This window comes from Apteryx mantelli, chromosome 4, assembly GCF_036417845.1.
Source record: "Apteryx mantelli isolate bAptMan1 chromosome 4, bAptMan1.hap1, whole genome shotgun sequence".
NCBI classification, from domain to species: domain Eukaryota; kingdom Metazoa; phylum Chordata; class Aves; order Apterygiformes; family Apterygidae; genus Apteryx; species Apteryx mantelli.
Genome location: NC_089981.1, coordinates 49,136,980 through 49,164,311, shown reverse-complemented (window position 1 = coordinate 49,164,311; position 27,332 = coordinate 49,136,980). Strand labels below are relative to the sequence as shown.

The 27,332-nt window shown below is 41.4% G+C and overlaps 1 protein-coding gene across 1 annotated transcript in view; it reads right to left on the bottom strand.

The window, feature by feature from the left end:
- The window catches only part of MIDEAS (mitotic deacetylase associated SANT domain protein), a 63,607-nt gene that overhangs the window by 9,517 nt on the left and 26,758 nt on the right, over positions 1-27,332 (bottom strand). The window contains exons 2-10 of the mRNA XM_067296510.1: positions 20,403-22,098; positions 12,991-13,311; positions 11,616-11,961; positions 11,047-11,113; positions 5,290-5,432; positions 4,321-4,424; positions 2,807-2,882; positions 1,497-1,585; positions 140-289 (exon numbers count right to left, since the gene is read on the bottom strand). Coding sequence (XP_067152611.1) covers positions 140-289; positions 1,497-1,585; positions 2,807-2,882; positions 4,321-4,424; positions 5,290-5,432; positions 11,047-11,113; positions 11,616-11,961; positions 12,991-13,311; positions 20,403-21,863 — 2,757 coding nt within the window. The 5' untranslated portion in view covers positions 21,864-22,098. The remainder of the gene's footprint in view (positions 1-139; positions 290-1,496; positions 1,586-2,806; positions 2,883-4,320; positions 4,425-5,289; positions 5,433-11,046; positions 11,114-11,615; positions 11,962-12,990; positions 13,312-20,402; positions 22,099-27,332) is intronic.

The following is a 27,332-nucleotide window of genomic DNA, read 5'->3' as shown; positions in this document are numbered from 1 at the left end:
TGTCAGTATGTGACATAGGACACAAGTTTGCGAGTTGGACTGCTCCACAGAGGCCAGATTGTTTCTGCTGATGACTTTACCAGCAAATGGGGCAACACATAGTCAGACTTGGCACTGTCTGAGGACTTTAGGAAATTACCTTGATGTCAACTTCGGCTTCATCTTTCATAGACTTCTCATTAGTAACATCAATGTCCCCAAAGATTAAGGTCCCATTCCGACCAATTTTCACTTGTTTCTTATATGTGTAGTAGAATTCCACGCACTGAGCCACCGTCTTGGTTTTTATCTGGTGTTTTAAAAAACACATAAGTCCAATAGATTGCATGAGTTTATAAAGGCTTATAAATAATTTATTTACTAAAAGTGCAATACATATACACTATGATGCACTAGAGATGCAATAAATATACTTTGTATTTTTTTCCCCTAGCAGTCTCCATTCCACTACAATTGCCGTTAAAGCCTTCTCCTCCACATGATGGTCTCCTGTAGGCCCCATCCCATAGCCCACCCCCTACTGCCACTATTATTCACTTTGAGTACTGCAGGACTTACTTTCCAAAGAAAAACTGGTCAATGCAAAGGTGACAGAACCTGGCACTTTGTGAGCCTAATGCACCTCTTAACTTCTGAAACGTTCCAATTGAGCTGTCAAGCTTGAGAGCAGCCTTTCAGTTTTATGGGAAAGCTTTATTTTCCAACAGCACTTCAGAGAAGACCAGACCAGAATACCGATCCAAAAATGGAAAGGAAGGTTTGCTGCGCTTTCCCATTTTGGACACATGCTTTTCGTACACATATGGTGGTAGATAATTAGCAGTACAGACCTATGATCATTTACATATTTTATTCAGTGATATCTTGAAAGTTTGGGAGGATATTCTTAGTTTCTGGGCTTTTACAACTTAACTGCCTTTTGGATATTTATTCAGAGGAAATATGTAAGCAACTTCTGTCTTGTGCTCTAACTCCTCCAGCAATTTCCCTCCCAGAAGTGTCATACCTCATGAAAATAGATGTGAGATATGAATTAAATGATGACCTTTACTTTCATCTTCACAGAAAGCTGGAAACAAGGATACTAAAGGATGCATCATTCACATATCCTTCTCTACTCCTTTTCATGAGTAGCAAGGATGTGTTTCTATTGAGTTTTACAAGCAGTCCGTTTAAGCACTACTGGAACATTACCAGCACTCTATAAATAAGCCCTGTAGAAGTGACATCTGCACTGTGTGGACTAATGGAAGTAATGCAGTAAGTACAAGGGTTAAGTTAACAACAACAGCAAAACAAATACTACTGTCCTAGCTATCTCTATTGAGATTATATGCTGTGCTGAATGGTAAAATTTCTCTGAAATCTGTTGAGTGTAGGACTCAACCTCAATGAGGTTTCAGAAAAAGCAAGACTGAACTCCCTGTATTAAATGCTGAACAAACATATGGGAAGTTATAGTTGCTATCATTAAAAAAAATGAAAGAGTAACTTACAAGTTTTTGGACCAAGAAAAAGTCTTTCTTGTAGATTGCAATGCCTTTGTTGAAAAGCTTTTTTTCAGCAACTTTCCACTTGTCTGATCCTGTAGATAAAGAAGTTGAAACTGAAGCCCTTGCAATTTCAAATGTTTACTTTTCTATGTACTTTTCTTTGAGTTCTCTCTAAATAAAACCAGCATGCATATACAAAGGTGCAGTCTCCCATTACACCTAATCCAGCTTAACTGCAGGCTGCTGTTAAACCCCTGCCCAGCTGCTCCCCTGGAGCCCTCCTGTCATCACTTCCTTTGTGTTAGCTCTAGTACTTCCACTACCACATGGTAAACTCAGTTCAGCTTGCTAAAACCAGTCCATTAGAAGTAAGAGGTTTTTCAGAAAAACTGCAAGCTGAACAAACACTTTGTGGTGGCCCAGTCATTGGATTTGATACAAGGGAAATGGTGGGGCAGGAGAGCAGGATCTTCTCTTTCAACAGCAATCCAGTTACACCAGATTAGGTGTAACATCAAACTGTACCTGAAGATTTATTACATTTCAAGTACTCCTAGTATCCTAGCACCCCTGCCTCTAATAACAAACACATTCCAGGATCTCCTCCTGCCTTAGAGATATTACCCAAGTAAAGGCATTATAGTAGGAGTGTGTAATAACAAAGAAATGTAATTTCTATGCTTTGTGGCAGGAGCTACTAGACTTCTCTCTACCCTCTTGCATGAGGTCTCTCAGGTGCCTAGGGTCACCCTAGATTACTGAAGTTAGTGTCATACAGCCATTTCCTAATTAGGTACAAGCACTACAAAGGCAGTTTAGGGCACTTAAATTTTGAGGAAACAATGACAAGCATCGACAGTTGGCTAAGCTCTGCATGTACTAGCTTTCTTCTGCAAGCTCAAAACCTTCTCCTGTAGGACTCCCTCTTCACTCCACCCTGGAAATCCATGCCAGGGAGGCTGCTGTTCGGATGTTATGACAGTCTCTCCTTTACCTATTAGCTACCCTTCTGCATTCTCTGTGGCTTAGTATAAGGAGCCAGATTCCCTTTTCCCCACAAAGGGGATCAGAAAACACACATATACAAATACACACATCCACGTATTCTGACACCTACAGTGTTTTTTACATTGTATTACAAGTGTCATGCTTTGCACATGCAAAATTCCTGGCAAGCCATCGTCTGATTTACCAGAGAGAAGAGCAGTCTTTTATTCTTATTGTAACCTTACAGAATTCCCCAAAAGAGTAGAAAAGGATGGGAGAATTCCCCAGCGATAGACAGGCAGTACAGAGTTATTTGGTTAGCAAACCTGTGTAGTGATAATCTGCTAGAGGGTGGGTAGGTGGTCGTACTGGCCTCTTCAATAGCAGTTTGGTCAAAGCCCCCTATGATAAACACAAATAATAAGCTTAATGTAAGACACTCACTCTTTTGGGTATTTAAAACAAAGACTTGGCAATTCCTAATCCTTTCCCATTAGGTAATCTAATTGAACAGAAGCTCTCTTCTCTTTCCCACTGCACAGTTTAGCATTTGGGACAGGGAACGGGACTCAACTCTAAAATCACATTCTTGACTCTCCACTGAGCCTTGGGTACCGCTGGCAGGCGGCCAGCCTCTCAGCCCCTCTTCATGGTTCTGTGAATCAACACTTTCCCACCCAACCACAAGAGCGTTGGGAAGAGACCTAATCCCATAGACAGAGATAATACAGCAATTTCCTCTTATTTATTGAAGGCCTAAGTAACATACCCACATCCAGAAACCTGCCCTAAATGATGACTTTTTTTTAAACACCTAAGTCACTGTGATCTTAACTCACTCAAGTAAACAAAATTTCAAAATAAAACAGAACAGTCATTTCAGTGAAAGATTCTAGACAAAAAAAAAAAAAAAAAAAACCTCTCAGGCTGCATTTTACTTTACGTTTAAATTACAAGTACGTTCAAAGTTAGGAGGAAGGAGAGAACAGAGTCATGGTTCCAGCAGCAGTTTAAACCACTTTAACCAGAAGCTCCCGCTGAAAGAGGCAGCCCTGCTCCTCCCTAAAGCCAGCAATAGCATTCACGATAGAGGACTGGTTCTGGGAACTTACCTAGCAGAAAACTAACCCAGAAAAAAAAAAAAAAGATTAATTTTCAGTTGATTGACAGTCTCACAAATGCCAGTGCTGGCACATTACAGAGGATGGGAAACAGCCAGCTAGGCAAGAGGGTGGGATGCTCCTTCTGATCACAGCAATGATTTATACCAAGTTAAATCAATCACAGAACTATAAAAAACTGATGACCCTGAGCTGTACACTATGGTCTGCACCTTGATGTCACCTCCCAGGGATGCCAAAGGGCTTCTATGGAAGTACATCATGTCTTACAATACTGATACAAAATTAACAAGTACAGCCATTTTAGAGATGTGCACAGAGAAGTTAAACGGATTTACCCAAAGAAAGAGGAATAAAACAGTGCACTTCTAAGTCTCAGCTTCAGCCTCAGGCTCTTGTTTTTCCTTCCAACCAGGCCTGCCTTCCCAGGAAGGCAACGTTAAGACTCATTTAGCAGTCTCAGCTCACTCACCCTGGTAGACTGACAGTCTATTTGTTAAAAAGCCAAACACGTCCAAGCCTGAAATATGCAAGACAGTAGGTGAATATGGCACTGTACCTCAGGCAGAACCCACTTTAGGGACAGCAACATCACCAAGGGACACTAAACAGTGGGAGCTGGATACACAGGAAGGAGTTTGCAAGGCTTTCCTTTTTTGAAGTGACAGACCTTCGTTAAAATCTTTTGCCACAGTGTGTGAAATGCCAGGAAGACTCACCAGAATGCTTCCCTTTGCTTCATGCAAGAAATGCAGCGCCAGCTCCTGGTTGGTTCCAGCCCCAGGAAAAATGCTTGAACATGCAGCAGCTAGCAGATTTTCCACTGTTTCCACAGATGTACCAAACAAAGCCAGATAAGAAGATTAAAATGGAGTTCCTACATGAGTCACACCATTAATTAGCTCTTTTGAAGCAGAACTAGACATAACAGAAGGCAAAATTCAGAGAAGTTGAGTCTCCTTGCAAGTGTATCTGGGTCAAATTTGGACACAAGAACCCATTAGACTGCAAGGTTGCACAGCATTACTCCGAGTGCTGCACTGTTCACACGTGGAGTTTCTTGTAGACCTCCTCTTCTCCTTCCTCTAATATCTTCCTATCTCCCTTTACCTCAGAGATTTCCTGCAATCCCCCTTTACTAATCTGTGATCTTTAAAAAACTTCCATTTCACAATACTCTCTTTTCTCTTTTATCAGAAATATCTTCCAAGCCTGCCCCCTTCCTCTTCCTTTCAGGATTTGTACATGATACAGTCCAGGTGCGCCAACAGCAGACAACTCTTCAGCATGCTAACTAGCTGCCACAACTCCTGCTTCTTCATCCCGACTTCCGTCTACAACTTGATTTTTCCAAAATGCTATTATGTCTAGAATATTCCTTGAAATTAAGTTGGCCGCATGTAGCATTCAAAAGTTAACAGAGACCAGGAAGCCTCACTGAGCACAAGGCCTCTTCTTTGCCTGACCACTTACAAATGATCCGATTTAATCTAAACAAAATCCCATACAACCTCCGCTACAACCCACTAAACAAGTTTTGCTCCGAAGATTGCTTTCAAGGTCATTCAGTCAAACATGCCACTTGATTGGTGGCACAGACATTTAAAATTATGCCCACAGTAGATATGTGGTTACCCCTGCCACAGCCATGGCATCCAGTACTATGTACCAGCCTTCCACATTCTTACCATTCTCTTGGGTGACTTTGTTGGTTTCCAGGTCGCCCCACGGCCGCCACACTAGCTCCGCTTTATGCTCATCAACTGCAGCCAGAGATCTGTCCTGGAGCGATGGGATTTCTGCTTGAAAGCGGGTTCCCACATTGATTCGCCTGCAGAAATAACAACTAATGGTCAGAGCCTCTTTACAATACTCAGAAAGTCTCCATCTCTGCTAAATGTGTGCATAATGAAGAAACTGAAATGCAGCAGGCTCTTGCATATAGCAAGAACAATTGTTTCAATGTTCGAGATTAAATTACTAAATATGACTCAAAAGGTGAGAGGTTTTATGTCTACTAACAGATTCCACTGTCTTCTCAATAATAGTTGGAATTGTATTTAAATTAGGATTTCCTAAAATCCGTTCAAGGAACAGTTATTAGCTTTCAATAATCACCACTTTTTGAGAGGCTGTCATATAAATTTCTCTTGTGGTAAACTTGTTCCTTATGCATAAGACAGCAGAACCTTTTTCAGTATCAATGTTTTGCAAGTCATAACTACAGAATCATAGAATATTTAGATTGAAGGGGACTTCTGGAGACATTCTGGTCCAACTCCTCATTCAAAGCAGGATCAGTCTCAAAGTTCAGTCCTCTAGGATCTTGACACAAACTAATCTCTTCTAGAAACTATTTCAAACTACTGAAACCAAGGATATAAAACAACAAAGACCGTCTTGCTTATCCTCATCAAAACCCGTCCTTACCAAAACCAAATCACATTCTTTTGGCAACAATTCCACACATTTAGATATGGAATTAGAGGATAATATTTTCACAACGTGCTATCCACAGAGCACTACACTTGCTTTAAGTAGATGCTTCTTCAAGTGATTATTCACAGAGCTTTTACTCTTTACTAGCAAACAGAATTTTGTGCTTGGAGATAGGTTAAAAAAAAAAAAACCAACAACATTGAAAGACTACTCTACCAGAACAGAGGTCTACACCAAAAGCACAGCAAGCAGTGAAAACATGGATCTCCTTTGTCACTGCTCTACATCTCTTAGCCAATGGCAAACTAAACAGAGAAACTGCAGTGGCTACACAAACTCAGTGCAAAATATTTTGGATAAGTCCAAGGACAACTTTCATTCTGAATAACTTAGCAACTATGTATGCAATTCAGAGATACAGAAGAGAGATTCAAAAAAAAGTCCAAATTGCTAGGAAAAAAAAAACACAAAAAAAACCCAGCCCCAACATATTTGAGAACTGGTGCTGCTCAGACCAGTTTAAAGATAATGAAAATCTATTCTGAAATAAAATGGCTAGGCCTGTTGCAAAAATGTTTCTCTTTGGGATGTCAGTCAACTAGCACTAGACTGACAGCTCCTGAAATAATGATAAAGGGTGGAGAGAAAGGCTGTTCTTCTTAGAGAGTAGATCAGGCAGTGCCCACAAGAAGATTAAACTCTGAAAGAGTAGCTTTATTAGAAATACACATAACTACCGGCCCAAGGCAAGGCTTATTATAATTCTCAAGTCTTGGCTTTGTTTCCTCAGCATGAGGGGAAAACACATATACCAGAAAAAAAAGCATGGTCTGGTACAATATGCAAGACTAACAAAAACATCTTTGAGAAATGCCAGCCTCCACCCTTTTATGGTCCTCTGCTGTTCTGAAATGACACATACATGTCTACTGTGAAAACAAGAGTCTGGAAAAAGGTGTGGGAATATCTATAAAATATCATATAAAGGTGGGTAATATCTATAAGGCCTTGAAAAAACATAGATATCCCATAGAAAAGCCCAGAGAGCTATCAGAAAATGATCCAACAGGATGTTTTGAAATCCTAGAAAGCTGTGGTATCAAAGGGAAGGAAAGTTTTGTTTTCTGTTCTGAAAGGGGAAGAAGGAAACACCTTTATTCCTTCCTTTTCTGCCTAATACATCACTTTGATATTGTCTCATGGTGCAAATGCTTACTGACACCACTAGATAGAAATGCCTGCCTTCAAAACAAATGGCTGACTTCTAACACATGTAAAGGGAGACTTTACAAACAGATTACTTCTTTTGTATCGACAGCAAATCCAAGTCTACTTTCTCACATTTGAGGGGGAACAGCTTATAATTCATGTGTTTATAACAGAAGAGATGCCGAAGACAAGTACTCTACACACCTGTTCAGACTTCATCCACCCATTCAACCACACGTGGACATTCACAGGGTGGGATTCCTCCTTGGACAAGCAGGATCTGCTAGGCACTTGGACTGATACTAACCTCCTTGTAGCCAGTGATGATAAGGTAAAATCCAGTCTGACAGATAGAGTAGGGAAGCTTTAAGAAGTCTGCCACATAGTACCTGCCAGTTTCCAAAAAACATCATCTCCAATTCATCTTGAAGGTAAAGTGATAGGGACGCTACACATTTCAAGCCATGGCCACAGGCAGGAGAGAACTAAGGTGGTTGAAAAAAATCCCATCTTTGATGTCCATGGTTTATAACTGTTTCAGGATATCTCAGAAAACAGATTCAGCAAAATGCATGCTGCTTCACAAAAATAACTGAATCTCAAATGCACACTAACAGTGGAATCTGCATGGAGAATTAAGAATCCGAGGAAGAACTCAAAGTTTGGGTTTGAGTGCTTTACAAGCACAAAAAAGTCTGCTAAAATCATAACATTATAAGGGCTTTCATTTCTCCTTCACCTGCCTCTATGACTATCTTGTGGGACAGAAACCACACTATGCAGACTGAATATAAGAAGTCAGAAATTTCATGCAAGGCTGAGCAGAAGACCTTGCTAAAAACCAAAACCAAAACCAAAACCCCTGATAAGTCCTTCTTTCAGTACAGGGTGATAGACTGCAGAACGATGTTAGTTTGGAGTTTTCTACTCACTGCAATTAGTCCAGTTTATCACCGCTAGGGTATGAAGTCTCAAAGTGGAGGCAAGGGTGTTAAGGACACTGACCCACCCCAGAAAGGATGGCTGAATATCACTAACACTTCCCTGTTAACTGGAAACAGATAAAAAAAATTGTTACTGAGTTACGAAATTAGGGAGATTTTGTTCTCTGAGACACAGACTCTTCTGGCCTCACTTCTGAGAGGGAGAGAGGGAGGGATAGAGGTAACTGAAGGAGATGGAGAAAAAGACTGTGGGCTTGAAGGGATATCTCAGAAGTTGCTCTTTATCTTGAAATTAAACTTATAATACGGTATTCCTAGGCTCATGGAGCCTAAGAATTAGATCTTGTACCTGCAATGTCCAGATAAAACCAGATTTCCACTGCAAGAGCTGATCAGTTACCTGAGCAACCTGACCTAATTTGGCTCTGCTCTGAGTTGGACCAGATAACCTCTAGAGGTCTGTTCAAGCTAAATTATTCTATGATTCCTTTGCTGATGAAGCCTAGATTTCAGTATAGCAAAAGATCTTGCCTTTAAGCACTGATGGTGCTCCTGCAGCACCTCAGAGTAATACAATATCCAGAAATGAGGCTGTGAATTGAGAAGGCAAGAGTAAGCCTCAGGCACCACAGCTGTGCTGGAGGCTGGCTAGCTGAGGGGTGACTCTGAAAGACTTGGAAGCAACTGAACTACAGGGAGCAAGAGCCCTAGGACACCGGGATCTGTGACACCAGCTGCCTGTTAAACTGTTTTGCAAATAGAAGAATTAAGCTTCATTATCATATTTCCTATTCCAGATCTCTGCAATGTAATGACTTTGCAAACAGCATTAGCAGAAGGTCTGGCAAAGAGCAAGCAATTTAGAGCACAGTATAGGGTAAGCACAAGCTATAATCAACTGCTGACAGAGCCAAGAATAAAAACTAATGGAGCAAATTTAATATTTTTTTCTTAAAAAAAAACAAAACAAAACTAAAAATATGTTTCCTGTTATCTTTCCTTTTCAGAGGATGTTTGCACAACAGACTTCAGAATGGTTCTGCCCAAATTCACTTTGAAGCAGAGAACTAATTACTCTGACAACACAGATTGACACCAACTTGTTAATGTACCTTGGTTAAAAGTTAAAATTTTCTATCTATGTAAGGATCTGTTCAGTAAGACTTAAGATCATAGCAAGATGCTGCTTTGCACATCGCTCCCTTCCAGCAACAGGAGATGAAACTGCATTACTAAGTTTTTGAAGGTCGAAATTTACAGCAACAAATTTCAAAATTTTCACACAGGACTAAATTTGCAGCTAACATTATGCCATTAACTTCAGCAGTTTAAACTGATAAACACAACAGGCAAAGACAATTGCACCATACAGAGTTCAAAGATCAAGATCTGGGGGAAAAACAAAAAGCATCAGGTCAACAAGAGGTTTTCCTGTATTGTTATGAAATGAACCAAGAGCAGAAAGAAGGATCAAACTATTTTCAAAATAGATTTAAGAAACTAAATAATTTTCTTCTGGTTTATTTCCATCAATGGGCTTGTACCAGTGGTGCTGGTGCAAAACAGGACATAAGAGAAGAAACCAGGAATTATTTATATCTGTTTCAATTGTCATGGAACCAGAGTCTGGGCCTAGAAAGAATTTTCAAGGGTGACAAGAATGATCTAGGTTCATCCACAATTGCAACTGAATCGTTTTCAACATTGGCTTGGGACAGTCTGCTGCCAAAAATGCAGAAAACAACTTTGAACATGAAAGGAGAAGGTAAAAAGGGGTGAAGCCCTATAAATTGACAGCAAATGCTCCAGTTAATTTTTAAAATATAAGCAATTTCAGGAGAAACATAACAGAAGTCTGTTCTTTATTTGGGGACAGTGTAGGGAGCTAAAAATCTCAAATGTTACAGGCTGTGCTTCAGAGTTAGAGCAGAGATTCCTGACTGCACAGCGTCAGCACTGCAGAGCTGCATGGGTGTCTTTATACCACATGGGTGGTTTCATGCCATGCTTCTCCATGTTTTGATTTTGCAAGAGCTCATTAACCTGGTATAACACTAAATTTGATCTAAGTTGCTGTAGTTCTGCAGCACTTCACTCCAGCTGATAACCCTCTTAGAGGGTTTGCAAGGGCTGTGCATAGACATTTGCCACTCTGCTTTTCCTGCCAGGTTTGGCAGGACTGGCGCTGAGCCTAAGCTCATAACTCCAGCTTTGGTATCTCCACACTGTATTCCCCAGTGCAGTTTGGTCCAGGTATGTCTGAGCTTGCTGAGCACAGAGCCAGCTAAAAAGTCTAATAAGGTCCATCAGCTCAGGCCTCATACCACACGAAAGTGGCTGTACTGCTCTCAGACTGAGCTAGCCCAGACGCAGCAAAGTTGTGTTCACAATTGTGCCAAAGCTAATATGCACCACACAGATAACTTGCAACTGGACAATCAGTCTGAAAGCCAACTATATTCGTCCATGCTATGTTTTGCCCTTCCTCTAAAGAAGCATTCTTTCCCCACTCTAAAACAAATTATACAGCATACAAAGAAGTATTCATATACAGCAGAACAGGACACACTCACCTTTAGCTAACTTTAACTAATACTTTTTCAGCCCAGAGAGAGATCCATAGTCATAGAAAGCAGTTACATCACCAGAATTACGAGACACATTTGCCCAAAATAAATGCTATTTACTGTGTGCAGTCATTTTTTAATAAAGGCAATTTATACTTTGAGTCACTAATAGGAAGAGTTCAGATGTTTCTAAGAGATGCATCACCACACAGGGAACAGCTTGAAGATTTAGGAGCATGAGAAGAACCATGTTTACTACCAGGCTAGGACTCTAGTGAGTACTTACGGTTCAATGCTGACTGGGGTGGCTTCCCCCATTACTGTAAGAACAGGAGGGGTAACTTCTGAACTATCTGCAAGGCAAAAAAAAGAACTGGTCAGACAGAATCCATGTTCAAATTTGAGACAGATTTACAAGCTGTGTGAAGAACATATCGGAGCTATCCATCTCTCAAAACTGGTAGTCATCTGCTAAAGGAGTTTAAGATGTCTATGGAGAACTTATCTTCCAGTCACCATTTTCATCTTAGTAAAACTATTTAATGCCCCCACAGTTCAGGATAATGACAACATACAATAGAGGAGGAATCAACTTTTCCAGAATTAAATCTATTCTTTAGGATCTCACTAGGGGGTGTTGCAGAGTACATGCAAATGCATCCCCAGATGGAAGCAATTTTGCATTTCCTCCATCCCAGCTGCCCAGAATTTATCAGCAAGTAGTCCAGGTTCCACATACCAGCATTTCCTAAAGTCATAATTGTCCTCCTATTGCTTCAGTTTCTCATTACAAATTAGCCAAGAAGGAAAAAAAAACAAAACAAAAATTAAAAAAAACATAAAAATGGAACTTACTAGATCTAAGCAGAGTTCTGTGAGCACTTTTAGGAGTCATTGGAGGTGCAACTGAATGACCACTTGAAGAGAGGATAGCATTAAAATACAGCCCAGAACCTTCTCTCACTGGGCTAAGAATTGGTGGAGGAGTGTAAGGAGGTAGCTCAAAGTTCCTATCAGAAGGATGATCTGCCAGACGGACAGGTGACCGTAAGTGGCTCTGATATGGGGTAATGTTGGAATAAACTGGTGGTGCAATGAATGTGCCGGCTTTTGGTGGTATGAAGAGTGGCTCAGGTCTTGGGCGCTGCTTTGGTTTCCGGGCAAAGCCCTCTGCTTCATCCTTTGGAACAGCATCTTCATGCTATTAGAAAAAATTTACACACTTGATTTCATTTTAAAACCTCAAGTCATTTGAAAAATTTCAGTGAGATGACAATGTTTTCTCCTGGCAGCCCAAAATCTGGATAGGACTGTTGGGGAGTCTCAAAAATCAGCACAAAGGAAAAGAGGGAGGAAGAAAATGGGGAATGGAATGGACTCAAGACCTATTAGGCAGCAACATTTTCTGAGTGCTTATGAAATTATATTTTACAAGATCTACACACATGTCTGATCCCACTTTTGGACCAGATAACGACTTCACATTAACTTTAAAAGAGGATATATGATTACAGCAGAGCTCTGATACAGGTGTATGGTGACACCAGACAGTGATAAGAGAAATAACAGAAGAAAGTACAGTGATACTTCTTCAGACAGTCAAGCATTTAAATGGAGATAAACCTCTTTGGACACCTGACACTGTCATTTTTTTGGATATCAGAATATTCTACTGTATTCCTCAATAGAGGAAGCACAAAAGCTTAAACAAACAAACAGAAAAAAAACCCAACCCAGACCAAAATAAAACAAAACCACCCCCCCTCAACAACACACTGAAGGGGAACACTAAAATACTGACCATCAGAACCTCAGCAAGAGATTTCAATTCCATGAGAGTGAATCTTCAGTTTGGATTTTACTCATACACAGAGATCTATGCACTACTCACAACATAATGGTATGTATGTACATATGGAGAAAGCACTCTTTACTCAAACACATCAAGCAGACACTCTTTACTCTAGTGACCATCTGCCTTTATTTACTCTACTGCTTAGCAGTGGGGCATTCCTTGGCTGTATTAGTATAGGTCATGAAAAGCCAGTGATACCCAAATATTAAACATGATATGGCAATGATATGAAAGAAAAAAACCATAACCGAGGTCCCCAGATTACATCCATTCCAAGTACAAGCCTTGAGATCAAACTATTTCAATAGAAAAGCTTATGGATAAAAACGATGTAATTAGATCTGACTCATCTTTGGTTTCTTAGCCTGTCCATACCTGATTTGAGGTTTCCATGTTGGTATTACGATTAGATCGTCTCCGAGTGACTATCACAGAAGGCTTGCGTTCACAAGGAGCCCGATCATTTGTTTGGCCTCTCTGGAGCTTCCCATCGTCACACTTCTCCTTTCCAAGGCTCTGCAAGTCAATTTTTCTCACTGGCACAGACACAGGAATGATAAGAGGCACAAGGCTGCTATCTTCCCGGGCCCTTTTAGGAGCTGGTGAAGAACTGGCAAATTCCACGACACTTTTAGCAGCTGTAGGTCCTGGAGCTGCCACTAGCACACTCTTCTTCTCTTCTGAAGTATCCAATTCCTGAGAAGAGGAAAAGAAGATTCCTTAAAAGTTCTTTAGTACTTAAATAACAATCAGATGACTTCTCGCTTTCAGTATAAATCAAGTAATTTAATGCAACTTGCAAGCTGAAAGGCATTCAGAACATGGTACTGGAGGAAAAAGGATACTTGGCAAAAGCACTCACAAAATTTATAAGAATGGCTTTAGGATTGTCTAAAATCTCAACTGCTAGAAAACTTGTATAAACCACCCTTAAGCTTCATTTCACCACCTATGGTTAGACATTTTATTTTTGAGACCAACTTACACCCTGCTTATAACTTCTACAAAGGTTCTTCAGTTCCAGTAATAACTGTAAGATGCGGGTTACTTATTTCAAATATCAGATTTCTTTTCCCAAAAAGGCCGAACCATGATAAAGTTAATGAAATCTCTCAAACAAAAAACAGTTAGCTTTTTCCTGCATTTCTTCCCAATTTAGATGACAGAAGCTGCCTTCCTTATTATAACTGAATCCTTTAAGGTTTGCTGTCTAACTTCTAAATTGAAGAACTTTTGCTCAACAGGATTAATATGGCATAACTGCATGCCAGCATTTTTTGTGCAGGTACATCTTCCATGTCTCTAGTTTCTTTTACTCATGGAAGCCTGGAATATTGGGCTCCAAAGAGATGGGAATGGAAGTTGAGTTACTGAATAAACACGTGGATACTGTAGCACAAAATAATTTCAGGTACTGTTAGATAAGTGATTTCTACTCCTTCAAAAGACTATCCACATGTTCATTTCACTCTAGGATCAACTTCAAAGTGGTTGCCAGCTCACCTGGAAGTCGGATGTCAAAGGACAACTTTTGAAAACACCTCTCTTCAGGGATGTAAAAGGCACTGCTTGAGTTCTGCTGAAGTATAATCTAGAAGCTGTAGAAAACGCTCCATTCACTACTTCGGAACGTCTCGTATTAGAGCTCTGTTTTGAAAGCCTTTGGATGGACTTCAGTATGCAAACTCATCCTCTCTGAGTCACAAATCGCTGAGGAAGCTACCTGAATAGCTCTGTGCTTTGCGAACTGAAAACTAAGACATGTCATCTCTCAGGTATGGGAAGAGATCTCCAACCTGGAATCCCCAAATTTTGCAGAAATTTACTTCAAAGTCTTCAAAAAGAACTTACTGTGGGTCCTTAAGAACATGCAGGCCTGACAGAAAGCTAGCATAAGCAGGTTCTGCTGTAAGGATTCAGACCTCCTCAGTCTTTTCACTGTATTACAGAGATCAAGAGAGCTAGCTTCACTGACAAACAAGAGCACACGCTACAGCTGACCCAAAAACAATCAGCCCATGATAGCTAGAAGGACTGGACTGAAATCCCACTTTGATACTATACTTGTATTGAGAGAAGTACAACTTCTTTGTCACAAGATGCATCAGTCGCAGCTTGGAGCTAGGGCTCTGGCCTCTCTCTAAACAACAGACCCAATTTTTTTTTTGGTTGGTTTTTTTGTTTGTTTGTTTGGGTTTTTTTGCTTTTAGAGCAAACAGGTCCACTCTGACACACAAAAGCCTTCAAACCACCTAGGTGCTAAGCTTCAGCAAGCAAAATTCATCATAACAAGAAGACTTAGGACTCCCTTCTTTCAAAACTTTTTTATTGGAGTAAGGTCAAGTGTGCACAGAAAAGTTTTCCCATATGTAATTTAGAAGTTTGACTGCTTCCTCACAGAAACTGGAGATATTAGCCCCCACTATGCAACAATGTAACACAGAGCTGAAATGTCACAGCTGTTATCAACTGCCCCAGATTGCACTCCAGAGGAATTCATGAGCTTTGAGGACCTCCCTTCCCTTCAGGATGTTGATATGCACCTGCACTTTCCCATGAGATTATTAATTTTAGATCCGGATGTCATTCATCATGTTGACAAAGATGTCACTGGGGAATACCATCTCTGAATAGTAAGGAGCCCTTGCAAATGTTTTTAGCATATGGTCCACTACTTCAGTAAAGAGAGATTAACAAGGATGCCATTTTAGACACAGAAATGGGTCATCTACATGAAACAGATACATACTTCCACTAGCCCTGCCTGCACTTGAGGCATCACCTTGCATACAGTTTCATGCTACTATACAAAGGCCTCCATTCATCAGGCAGATCTATGTTGTTATCACATCACCTTATTATTGAAGACTAGATAAATATCTGGTATAGTTCTGGATATTTGCATTCAAACTACATCCTAGAACAGATACAGCCATCATTGCAGACCGCTGCAGAGTAAAAGTCTTGCTTTTCTCAGATGATTTTTCCCCTTGATGTGGCTATTACTATTGCAGTCACTCTGGTGAATATTTTTAGGGTACGTAACAGAACAATGGCAAAGCTGTGAACCAGTACCAATTCTGACCTATCTACAAATCTCAGATACTTCCTGTGTGGCAAGTACAGATCTCCATAAGTCACTCGGAGACATGAACTAATTTCCTGATTGCAAGGAGGAAACTACAGCAGCTAGTCACACAAAAAAAGTCACATTTCTTTGGCTGTATGATGGATTAACTCTTTTTATTTTCAAGGTTGAGAGATAATCTGCCAACCTTTATGAGGAAGAGACTACCACTTCTCGAGAGAAGAGTAAGGAGAAGACCTGAACAATATAAGAGGTTGAGAAAAGGCACAGAGGGAAAATTAATATAAAAGTTGAGACAGCCTTAAAGATGCTGTGGTCCAGAGCAATGTAAGGTCACACGTACCTACAATGCCTTCAAAGGTTTGCTAAGAGGTGATACAATCAATTTTGGAATCAAGTAGTTTGTTTCAGATCCCTAAATAGTTTTCTCAAACTCTTTGATTATGTTCAGAGGTAAGCAGAGAGAAGCCCTCCTAGCAAGGGATAGGACCTTCATTTGCAGAACTGCTAAGGATTTTCAGCCAGTTTGGAGTCTCTATTGCAAAAGTGGAGAGCAGGAAGACTGCTGGATAACTCCAGCAAGTACAACTTGTTGTACTTCCATTTAGGCTCTTGCATCAATATCAAGGGATAAATGACTGACCTAGAATCCTCCAGGACATTCACAGAAACTCAACAGTCATTTTGAGGTTAACAAAATGTATCCCAAAAGTGGTCTTTAAAAAAAAAAGAAAGAAATTTGCATTTCACAGAGAAAACCCAATTGTGATAGCTGGAATAACTGTTCCAAGGCCACTACTGTGATCAAGCCAAAAACCACACCAGCCTCAGAAAGGCCGGCCTGTACACTGCTTTCTGCCATCATCCTGCATCACCTTGCTGCTAGGAAAGGCAACTTCTCTCTGAAGTCAAACTGAAGCTCATCTGTGAAGGAGGCGAGTCCAGAATTGCAATTCCACAGATCTGCCACATACACACAAAAACATTGCAAGCTTTTTGTTCTAGGGATTCTCTTAATAGTTGCTAAAAAGGAGGGTATATCTTGTCCATTTTACTTTCAGGTGCAAAAATGGGACATTTCCATGGGCAAAATCTGCTAGGCAAGTTTGGGCAGGTTTCATTACTGCAGGATCTCACCGCTGCAGAGGTTAGCTGTGGGGGACCCTTAGGTCCATCTTTTAGTAATGTGCAAAGGTCAAATGTCTCCATATTACATCTGTAATGCTACAAAAATCATCCGACAGTGGGATCCTGTGGAAGACACTGCTTCTTCTGGAAGAGAATATGACTGCACTGAAACAAAGTATCCTGTTTTTGTGAATTGAGTAACAATCTCTTTGACCAGAAATTGCCCAGGGACACGTAGGCAATGGACATATATGGCTAAAGACTTTGAGAATAATGTATTATTCTAAACTAGGACTTTTGAATAGCATTCCTGGTAGCCAAGTTTCTGTTTTGGGGTGGCTGCCTAAATCTGCTGTGAGAAAGTGAAAGGTCTAAAGGGCTCAGCAGGGAACAACATGAACAAGCATGCTGTATCCACTGGCATAGCCAGCGGCCCCAGTGCTGTGGGAAGACCATGAGAAAGGCAGATGTGAAGGTCACTGAAGTAAAGGCAAGAGGTATATCAGGCTCCTTCTACAGAGCTAATGCCATGAACACGGTAGAAGTTGACAGTTGATCAGCTGTCTGAAAGCACCAGTATTGTAGTGTCCATTTGGATCTACCATGACAGTTTTGACACTGCTTTGGTCAGCTCCATGTGATGAACGAGGGGTCTGTGCCAAGGCTCCTCTCGTGAATCACTATGTCGTCCAAGTCAGAAACTGAAGCTGGGGTCTGGGAGGAAACGGTGTCTTGCCAGTCGCACAGCCTGACAGTTTGATGTTCGTCACTGCCACCTTTATGCTCTTAAGGAGCACCAAGAACAATTGGGACTGCAAAGCACCAGTGAAGGACTGCCAGGCATAGGGGAAGTCCTTTACGCTCCTTTAAACAATCTCTAACTCCCTGTTATCTCAGAGGGCATGCTTTTTTCCATTTTGGACAATGGTGATCAGCAAGACAAAAGCCTGCACTATTGCTCTTAAATTCTCACATGTCTTTAATCTATGGTCAGCCTCATCTATTTGCCTAGGATTTTTCAGCATCTTTGTCTCCCTGTCACTGTGGAAACAGTTTGAGTGTGGGAGGAGGGGAGAATTAGAGAGAAGGGTAAAAAATCTGCAGGAAGAGCATGTAGCTAGGAAGCAATATCCCAGCAAATACAAGTACACAGAGCTGGATACAGGTGCAATGAAGATAAGGTGCATAAAAAAAAGAGAGGGCTCAGAAGCTGGCCCTCTGCTGTAGGGCTGGGAATACATGCTCTACCCGAGGGTAATACCTCTCTGCAAGCAGAAGGAGGAAGGGTAACAAAAACCTTCATCTCCCTTCTATAAATCCACTCCCTTCTCACTTGCCTGAAAAGCCTCACTGCATAAGGCAATATTTAAACCCAGGCAATCTTGACAAGATCACTTTAGATCTGAGAAATGTTTTCTGTTTTGTTATTAAACAAAACAAATGACACCAACTTTTCACATACAACAGAGCTTTGTGTGAAATGAAGCACTAATAAAGAGTTGAGGATTTGCTGCAGTCTGTAAGCAGCAATAAGTTTACACCACCTGAAAAGGGCAGGCACACTAGGTGGGCTCTGGTGCAAAGCATGAGTCACAGCTCCTGCATGGAGTGCATATGCATACACCAGATGTATATGCCACATAAACACTGCTGTCCAAAATAACTTTCTTGCATAAGGTACACCTTATCTATGTTAGAATATTCAAACAATTGATTTAAATTATGAATATAACTTTGTTTATCAATAATTTAATCCTATGGCCTTCTTGTATACTCCTCACATAACCTAGGCTAGAAGGCTTCTGGGTTGTTTATATGGGAAAAGTCACTGATAAGAGAGGCAGACCACTCTCCTGTAAACACATTTTCTCTCTCACATGATATCCAACCCTCTTAAAGATGCAAGATCTGTCAGACCCAGGATAAGAATTTTAACCTCTTTAAAAAACTCATCCTGAAAGCCTGAAGAGATCCGAATATAAAGAGTTCTTCTGCTAGTGTCATCATGGAAGCAAACAAGCTGTTCACATAACTGCAAAGAACAAATGAGCATCTGTCAAAAATATTTCTCTGTTTTGTCTTCATATTATGAATCAAGGTACAAGCAGACATGCCTTCAGATGAGCGATTTCTTGTTTCAACTGTCAGACCCTTTTCCTAGATGCTCTTTTAGTTTTCTCTTGTCACTGTTGGTGATCAAACTGAACATAGGCCTTCCTTGAAGAATATAAATGTGCAATGGGTGGGAGGTTAGGAGAAAGTAGTTCACACTGCTAACTGCTCCCTAATTTGCTATCAAATTCACTTGTAGACAGCTTGCTTAATCAGAGAGAGAGCAAAAAGGATGGAAGACAGTATCAACAGTCACTGGTTGCTGGTTTCAGTGCAAGGGATGGAGTAGGCCATGAATACTTGCTCCACTCTATTAGTTCAGGTCTTTTAGTCAAGCAGCACATTCCTCTAAGGAAGAGATCAGAAAAGCAGCCACAGACAGACTGAAAAAAAAAAAGATGACAAGATGGGGTGGGGGGGGAGGGAACACTTTTCCTTTCCTCTAACTGTCTGACCGGGCATCAACTCAAGGAGGCCAAACACTGTAGGTAAAGGTAACTCGTGTTCTAACACCCATATTTTACCACCCTCTGGCAAAAAAAGCTTCCAAGGAAAAGCATCTCTTTACTTCTCATGGGAGGGACTCACTGAAAAATTAGCAAAAACACAACTGAAAGAAAAAAACAAAGCAAAAAAACCCCCAACCCACTAGTGGCCTCCCCTATGCTGTATAATTTGAACCTTGTATTTTCTCATTGTGTCATATAGTATACATACTGCATGGCTTATAATGATGGGACATGAAAAAGATAAAAGTAATGTACGCCTACTCAGCCAGCACTAAACTTCTTCCTCATCAAGTCCTACAGAAGCTGTATAGGCAGACTTTGTCCTCAGGTTATCAATCTCTAAACATCTGCTGCTGGCCATTCTCAGAAACAGGATACCACAGAAGACGGACCTTTGTTCTGACCAGCACAGCTTCTTCATGTAAGTTAGGCTTCCTCAGGCTTTTAGTATTTGGGTAATATGGAACATGTGAAGTACGTTATGTAAAGTTTCTAGGTAGCACAATTTAGAAACACTTCAACCTCTAAAACTGAAAAACTGGCACATAAGCAGTCTTTAACATAAAAGGAGAACATTAAATAGGCCAAAAGAAATCAAGTAAACTGATTTTACTTATCATTCTAAATTCCTGATCAGCTTGAGACCTAAGGAGGAAATAGCCATATTTGGAAGTCCTGGGCTAAATCTCATTCTGTATTAGTGAAGTAAAAGTCACTACCCTTACATGGTTTCACTGCACTAACAGATCTCTGTTCTCCCATGTTTAAGATTTATAGCAGCTGAACTTGTATCTCACCATTCCAGAGCTGTCCTTGCTGTAGTACAGCACCTCTTACATCAAGACACCTCCCTAACTTGCATGCATACGTGCATAAATTCATTGCATTTCAGCCCTACTGTGTAGTATAAGTTGCTCCTCACGCCATACTGGTTAGGACGTACATCTTACCTTGACATTCTGAAGGGAAGCCAGCTCAACAGCTTTTTGGGCCAAAGTTAGCAAGTTGGCTTCTTGAGAAACACGCCGTCTCCTTCGTGTACTCTGGATTACCCCACCTCTGACACCCAGAAAGTCATTAGCTCTCTGCGTGTTTTCTTCAGCTGCTGCTGTCTGCTTCTCCCCATCTCTACCGTTCGGGGCTGTAGCTTTCCTGTCTGCCTCCGCCTGGCGCAGCTGCAGCTCACTGTTGATCAGGACGTCCTTCTGCCCCAGATCCATTCTGTTGGGGTGTGAATAGCTACTTTTGTTGTGTGCCAGTGCTTCAGGGGGCTGCTGTAATGGGACCTCTTGCTGATGCGTTTGCCAGTGATGCAAAAATAAATTGCTGGATTGTTCTTCTGCCTGCTTGGAAGCCAACACTTCGCCTGCAGATGTCAGCAGGACACCTTCTTTGGAGAGTCTCCGTGACCTCCTTGGAAAGGGAATCTGGGTCTGAGGTAGCACAGTCTGTTGGTTCTGCTCTGTTAGAGCCTTGAGCAACTCCTGGTTCCTCTCTGTTTGCTGAAACTGGTGTGCCATCATGTGATGCTGAGGTGCTGCAGCTGCCACATGAGGCTGTGCTATGGAAGTAGCTTGCTGTAGGCTGTAGGCTTGCGTGGCAGCCTGTTGCTGCTGCTGCTGGGGGTAGAAATTCTCAAACAGTTGTAGCTGGGGAAGAGCTTGTTGTTTTTGTGGAGCAGTAAATGCTGGATTAGAAGAAGCTGGGGCTTCTTGAAAGACATGTAACAATTCAGGAAGACCTTGCTTCTGGCCTTGGTGACCAAATGCAAGTTGGAAAGGCTGTAATGGCAGACTTTGATTCTGCTGCTGCTGTTTCTGCACCTGGTGAAAAGAATTCATTTGGGCCTGCTGTCTAACCAGGGCTTGCTGTTCCAGTTGAGCCTTCTGAGACATCATCTGCTGGACAGCATCTTCATACAAGTCCAGCTGTGATACAAACACTCCTTTCTCTGGATTTCTTTTAAGGGCTTCTGGGTGGCCATAGAAGCCCGGGGCACCAGTGTTGGAATGGGCTCCTTTTGGGTTGCCCCCAAAAACCACACTGTGGTTCCACATTGCAGGTGGAGACTGCCAGTGGGAATCACCTCTCTCTGGCAACCGGTTTCCCATTAATGAATTCTGCCACTTGACTGCTGTCACTTGCTGGGACATCATCATCGATTCTCCCCGATCTTGATTGTAAACAGAGTTCATCAAAGCAACATTGTTGGGGGCACTTGTTAATCCCCCTGCATGGGAAATCTCCATAGTTTGGGAGACCGGTATATTCCCTCCGTGCCCATAGTACTGTCCTTCCTTAAGTTGCTGCTGTGGTTCCTTTGCTGACACAGCTATTTCCTGCTCATTAAAATAGGCAATTCGTTTCCCAGTCCTTTTACTTGAGGACTTTTGCTGAGCCTGAAGATTCATGGTTCAGGCTATTCTCCCAGCTGCACAAACCGTATTCACAGTCCACCCATCCCTGAGGTTGGGGGAAAAAAGGCACAGAAGTCTCTCTTTTCCATTCAGTTTTAGTAATAAAGGATAGGAAAAAAGTCCAGATGAAAGTGCATCCACTTCCTTTTTCTTTGTGTGCTTCTCCCACTTCTTTTCACTCTTATCCTTTGTGGTTCAGAGGTCAGTAGGGTCCACTTAGTTATAGGGCCTGAAACAGAGAAGCAATTGCTATGAGTCATCAGCAGACATATCTGGCAAAAAAACCCTCACACAGTATGCAATAACAAGCATGCCTGCCCCATTTCCCATGGAAATTAAGATCAGGATTACATAGGTAAGAAACAAGATAGATTTGACCTGCTAGGAGAACATAAAATGTCTTGCTTTTACAAAATAGTTATCAGACTATATCTGCATGATGTAAACTGCAATTGCACACAGACTACTGACTAATCACTCAAGCTCATTCTGAAGGCTTTCCTCTTAAACTCTCTCTCATCTGGCCAATTACTTCTGTGTCTTAGTGTAGCCAGAATAATCTGTTTTTAATCCAAACACAAAACAACATCTAAAAAACCTCATGACTTGCCAAAAAGACAAACCGTGTCATGCCACATCTCCCAGAGACATTTAAAACGCACACACACGCACACCAAGGCTGCAGCCAAGCATGCAGTAAGAGGTTCCATTCAACATTTTGAAGGAAAGGGACGGGTGGTAGCTTTTCCTTCACCACCACACCATTACAACTGCTGTCCAACTAAGAACTGCCCACCATGCATCCATGCGCTGCAGACAGGGCCTGAGCAACCTGCTGCCCTCTCAGATGCTTTTTCCAGCAGCTGAAAGCTACTGCTCCTGCTCAGGTCATACTCACGGTAAAGTAGTTCAGGCAAATTGTTACAGCTGCTCCTGGACACCAACAAACATCTGTTAGTGTAGAGCTACAAAAATAATAGGAGAAAGTCTTTCCAGAACATACAGTCCAGGACAATTCTACCCTCGTCTTCCCCCAAAATACAGCAATCCACAAACTTGGGTTTTAAAAGCCTAGTTTACAGTATTAAAGCCTAACATGTTCTCTTTAGACATATATTAGTATTCATATTAGGATATCTAAAGCCTTTTACAGACATTTAGTTTTAAATTAAACTCTTAAAATATCAAAACCCCCATGATAAGGTGCAAGCCTCTATTGCTACCTCTCTTCAACATGCACTCTGCTCCACTCTCAGTCACATTGTGCCAATGTATTTCAGAAAGACATTAAGAGATTGTTAAAAATCTATTCATTATTTCAACTCTTTTCCATTAAAGTCAAGTTTCTCTTGAAGAGCGCAGTTCACCTCTCAGGCTTTAGAGGCACAGGAACAAGCAACACTTACAGCAAGGTACTCCTTCAGGAATTTTGCATAACTGAAGTTTAGAGATTCCCCCATCTCAGGTGAACTAGTCAACAAAAAAAACTATGGGAAGACCTGCAGGTAAAGCACCAATCATAGGTATAGACCAGAAGCCCTGAAGTCTCAGAATACAGCAAGATTTGAAAACAACAAAAGAGAAACATTTTTACTGATTGATGACATGAAGGCATGTTTGCAGACTCACTAATATCTATTACTAAAATAGCACATTTCATTCCAGAGAGTCACAAAATGTTTTAGAAACAAATATGCAATTTAGGGATCAACTGCAAAAGAAATCTCTTCTCCTTTTACATGGAAAGGCAGCAGCTTTCCCCTTTGTACCTTACGTATGACAGGGAATTCCCAAGCAAGAACAAGGCCATTTCGTATAGAAACTGCCCTGGAATTTCACAAGTCCACACAAAGCAGGTAAGGCTTTAAAACCAACACATGTACTCCTGTAAAACCTGCAACAAATCCTTTTCTCTCTTTATAAGATGAAAACCTATTAAAGCACATTGGGGTCCTGTAAGGTGAGTTCCACGGCTGCAGAGCGGATTTCAATACCGGGGTGGGGCTGGGAGCATGAGGAGGAGGAAAAGGCAGAGGGTTCAAACTTATGCAACTTCCACCCCGGAGGCCAAGCTCGGCGGCGGTGCTGGGGGAGTCGGGGGCCTGCGTTTCAGCGAGAGGAGAGGTGACTCACTTCCTCGGCCTGTTACACAGCCGTTCCCCGCGCTCCCTCCCCCTTCCCTGGCAGCAAACCCTGGCCCACCGCCACCGGCCCGATCGCAGCGCCAGGGCGTTCCTTCCTCCTCCAAGCACAGGCGCTCGGCTCATTTTCCAGTCCTCTTTCAACAGGACTAAAATAACCCTAGGAGAAACTATGGACATGTGAGATGGAAAAATTTCTTAAATTGCAACTAGTACACAAACGAGCAAAACTTATTTGATGAAATCCTATTGCAAAACCTCACTATGGGAGGGGAAAATATCCCACAGCCGGCCACTGGATCCCTGGTAGCAAAACGAAGAGCTGGAAAGTTGCTGTATTCCTCTCAAGAGTGTTAACGTTGTTTTCCCTCTTTGCTTTTTGCAGTGTTGCTACAAATTTAACAGAGCTAACAGCTTCACCACAGTACCTCAAGTAATACTACTAATAGTGGCTTACAATACTATTTTACTTTCTGAAATCATTACAAACTATTTTTCTCCACAAAACGGTCAACCTCATAAAAATTTTCCTTCCACTGATGCTCCCACATGCCTTCGTATCAGTCACTCAAATAATTCCAATAAAAAGAACTAGGTTTTTCTGTAGATCACAAGACATTACCACTAGATCAAATTTCAACCTGCAAGACAGCCTTTAGAAACTCTGCTTAACAGCTTTGCTACACTTTGAGGAAGAACACAAAGATAACTGCCCAAAAGCTGGCACACAGCTTCAAGAGTTCCTTTTTTTTTTTTTTTTTTTAACCCTCTAAAACAAAGTCGCTGCTGTTCTTAGTAAAGGTGGCTGAGGTTTGCAACTACCACCCATACTCAGGTATCCAGAAGACTTTTAAAAAGAGGGCTCCCAGACTAGCGAGAAAGCGTTGCATTAACACAGCTCTCCAAACTTCCACTTGTGGGGATTTGGCTCTGTTCTTTCCATTACTAGAAAAGAAGCCTTGAGTATACAGAGCATAGCTCAGTCTGGTTTACAGGTGCGCCTGTCTAGGAAAGAAAGTAACTGTAAGACGCAAAGTTTACAAAAGCAGTTCAGAGATAACCTACAAAGAGGGAAAAGAATGGGTGCTTGTGTGTTGTATAAAGAGGTCTTAAAAATATTCTGCGCCTCTGATGGAAGTTACCTTCTCACTTTGGAAGACTGTAGGGACTGAAGAGCAACTGAAGTTATAACAGCACAAAACCCAAGATAGTGAAAATGACATTATTAGGGGAGAAAGAGATTTAAGATACTTTGAACAAAACACACTTACTGAACATCCCAACTCACCCAATTACATGTGAAAATAAAGAAATTTTAACTAAGAGATCTCTTAAAAAATAGAATTTAGTGCATTCAGTATTAAGTGGAGAAAGAAAACAACACAGAAATAAGCTTTTAGGAATTTCTTTCTACATAGTAGAACAGCAGAAAAACATCTTGCAGGTCATCTTAATAACAACAGTCCACAGTTTCAGCTCAAGTGATAGATGTTCAAGCTGCAGCATGATTATGCTCCAGCAGAGCTCACACTTGGCAGCTGCATCGGCTGAGCAATGCTGGCTCGCTGACTGAGCAGGCTTTCCTCCCTGAGGTTGAGGGATGAGCTCACTGTATCATCATCCTAGCCACTTACCAGCTTTGGGTTTTTTTTGTTTGAATTTCAGCACAAGAGTCAGCCTGAAGTAGCACAGTAAAATGGCAACATACTTCCCAGCTTAAGTGTGCTTTGGAGCAGTATGCTTCTGACCGGTTCTTACCTCTGAATAAAGCACAGAGACAGTTCTCATATCATAATTCCCAGTAGATACCGGGTCTTGTCTCCAAGTATATGGAAGTGATATGATACTTCGTATTGCTTTTACAACACACAGAGAAAAAGCAGAACCTAACATCAGTATACTTTGCTTTAATGACTCTAAGATTTGGCATGCACCATCATCAGCTACTTTCACTTGCAGGGACTCCTAGCATATAAAAACATCTCTCAATCTTACTTCAGAAGAATACAGATTGCATGTCACCTCCTTTAATACCATGAATATTTTCAGATTTCTACAGAATTTTTCTTGTTGCAAGACTTTCACTTCCAGACTTTAAAAGAACTTCAAATTAGATATGCATATACACAATGGGTACATATGCAGTATTTTCTGGAATGAAAAACATTAATGAACTAACCTATGGCACCTTGCTGAAGGAACTTAGGGTTTACATTTTTAGCTGTGACTTCTCCAGCACATCTGCACATCAGCACCAGAACCTTATTAATGAAGATCATAAATACATATAAAACACAAAGACATCAATATATCTACCTGGGTCCAAAGAACTGAGGCCAGGACAACATAAGAAGATTGTTCAGTTTAAACATATCAGAAAGGTAAAGATCTGTACTAGCTTTTCATGAGACAAGGTGTGACAGAGATTCACCAGAAACGCTAAATAATACCTGTTTCCTTACCAACTCACAACCCTTGCGCTCCTTGTCCTCTACTCAAACATCACTTTATTCAGCTTCTCAATGCCAGTGAGAAAACCAGAGAACCAACTTCTGGCACATCCTACCTAAGTACAAAGATGAATATCCTAAGCCCCCATGACAGAACTGAACCCCACAGAAGCTCAAAGAGGGCAAAGAGGCAAAATTAGCTTATTGCCTACCTTTTCCATGATACTGTGTTCCCAGAGAGGAGAGGAGAGACAAGCAGGAGAGCACAAAGTGCACACTGTCAGAAGAACCACTGCAGAGGACTTGTAGAGCGATATTTAGAGCTAGTCAACTCAACAGGCAGGCAGTTTATCTGGTCTGCAGGTTAACCACACTGTTCATGCAGAAATACTCAAGCTGGCTTTACACAGAGCCAGGCCTGCATTCAGGGTGTATCGGTTCAGATGTGGCAGTACGTAAATGCAGTGGAACCATCTCTGGAAGCAGATCAGCTGCTTGGGCATGATGCTGTATTTGAGTTAATGTGCCAGCAGGCAGACAACGTGAATGGTCTTGCACTGTATTCCCAGAAATGGAAGTACTGAATAGGTTTGTAAAGACACCTGAGTATGTGTACTTGGACTTAGCTCAAGTTAAGCAGTGCTATTATCCAAGATTCGGTGCCTGTCTTGTGAAATCTGGGCTGGATTGAGGCAAAGTCTCCTGTGAGACTTACTTAAGTATACAAGAGGATTGAGGAGAACTCCGCATGCAACTGGGATGCTGTCCTCAAACAACAAAGTACTTTCAAAATGCAGAGATCTGAGGAGTGCAGGGCAGAGGCACTCAGAGCTGCTCGCTGGGCAGGGACCAGCCCTGAGCTCCCTTGAACA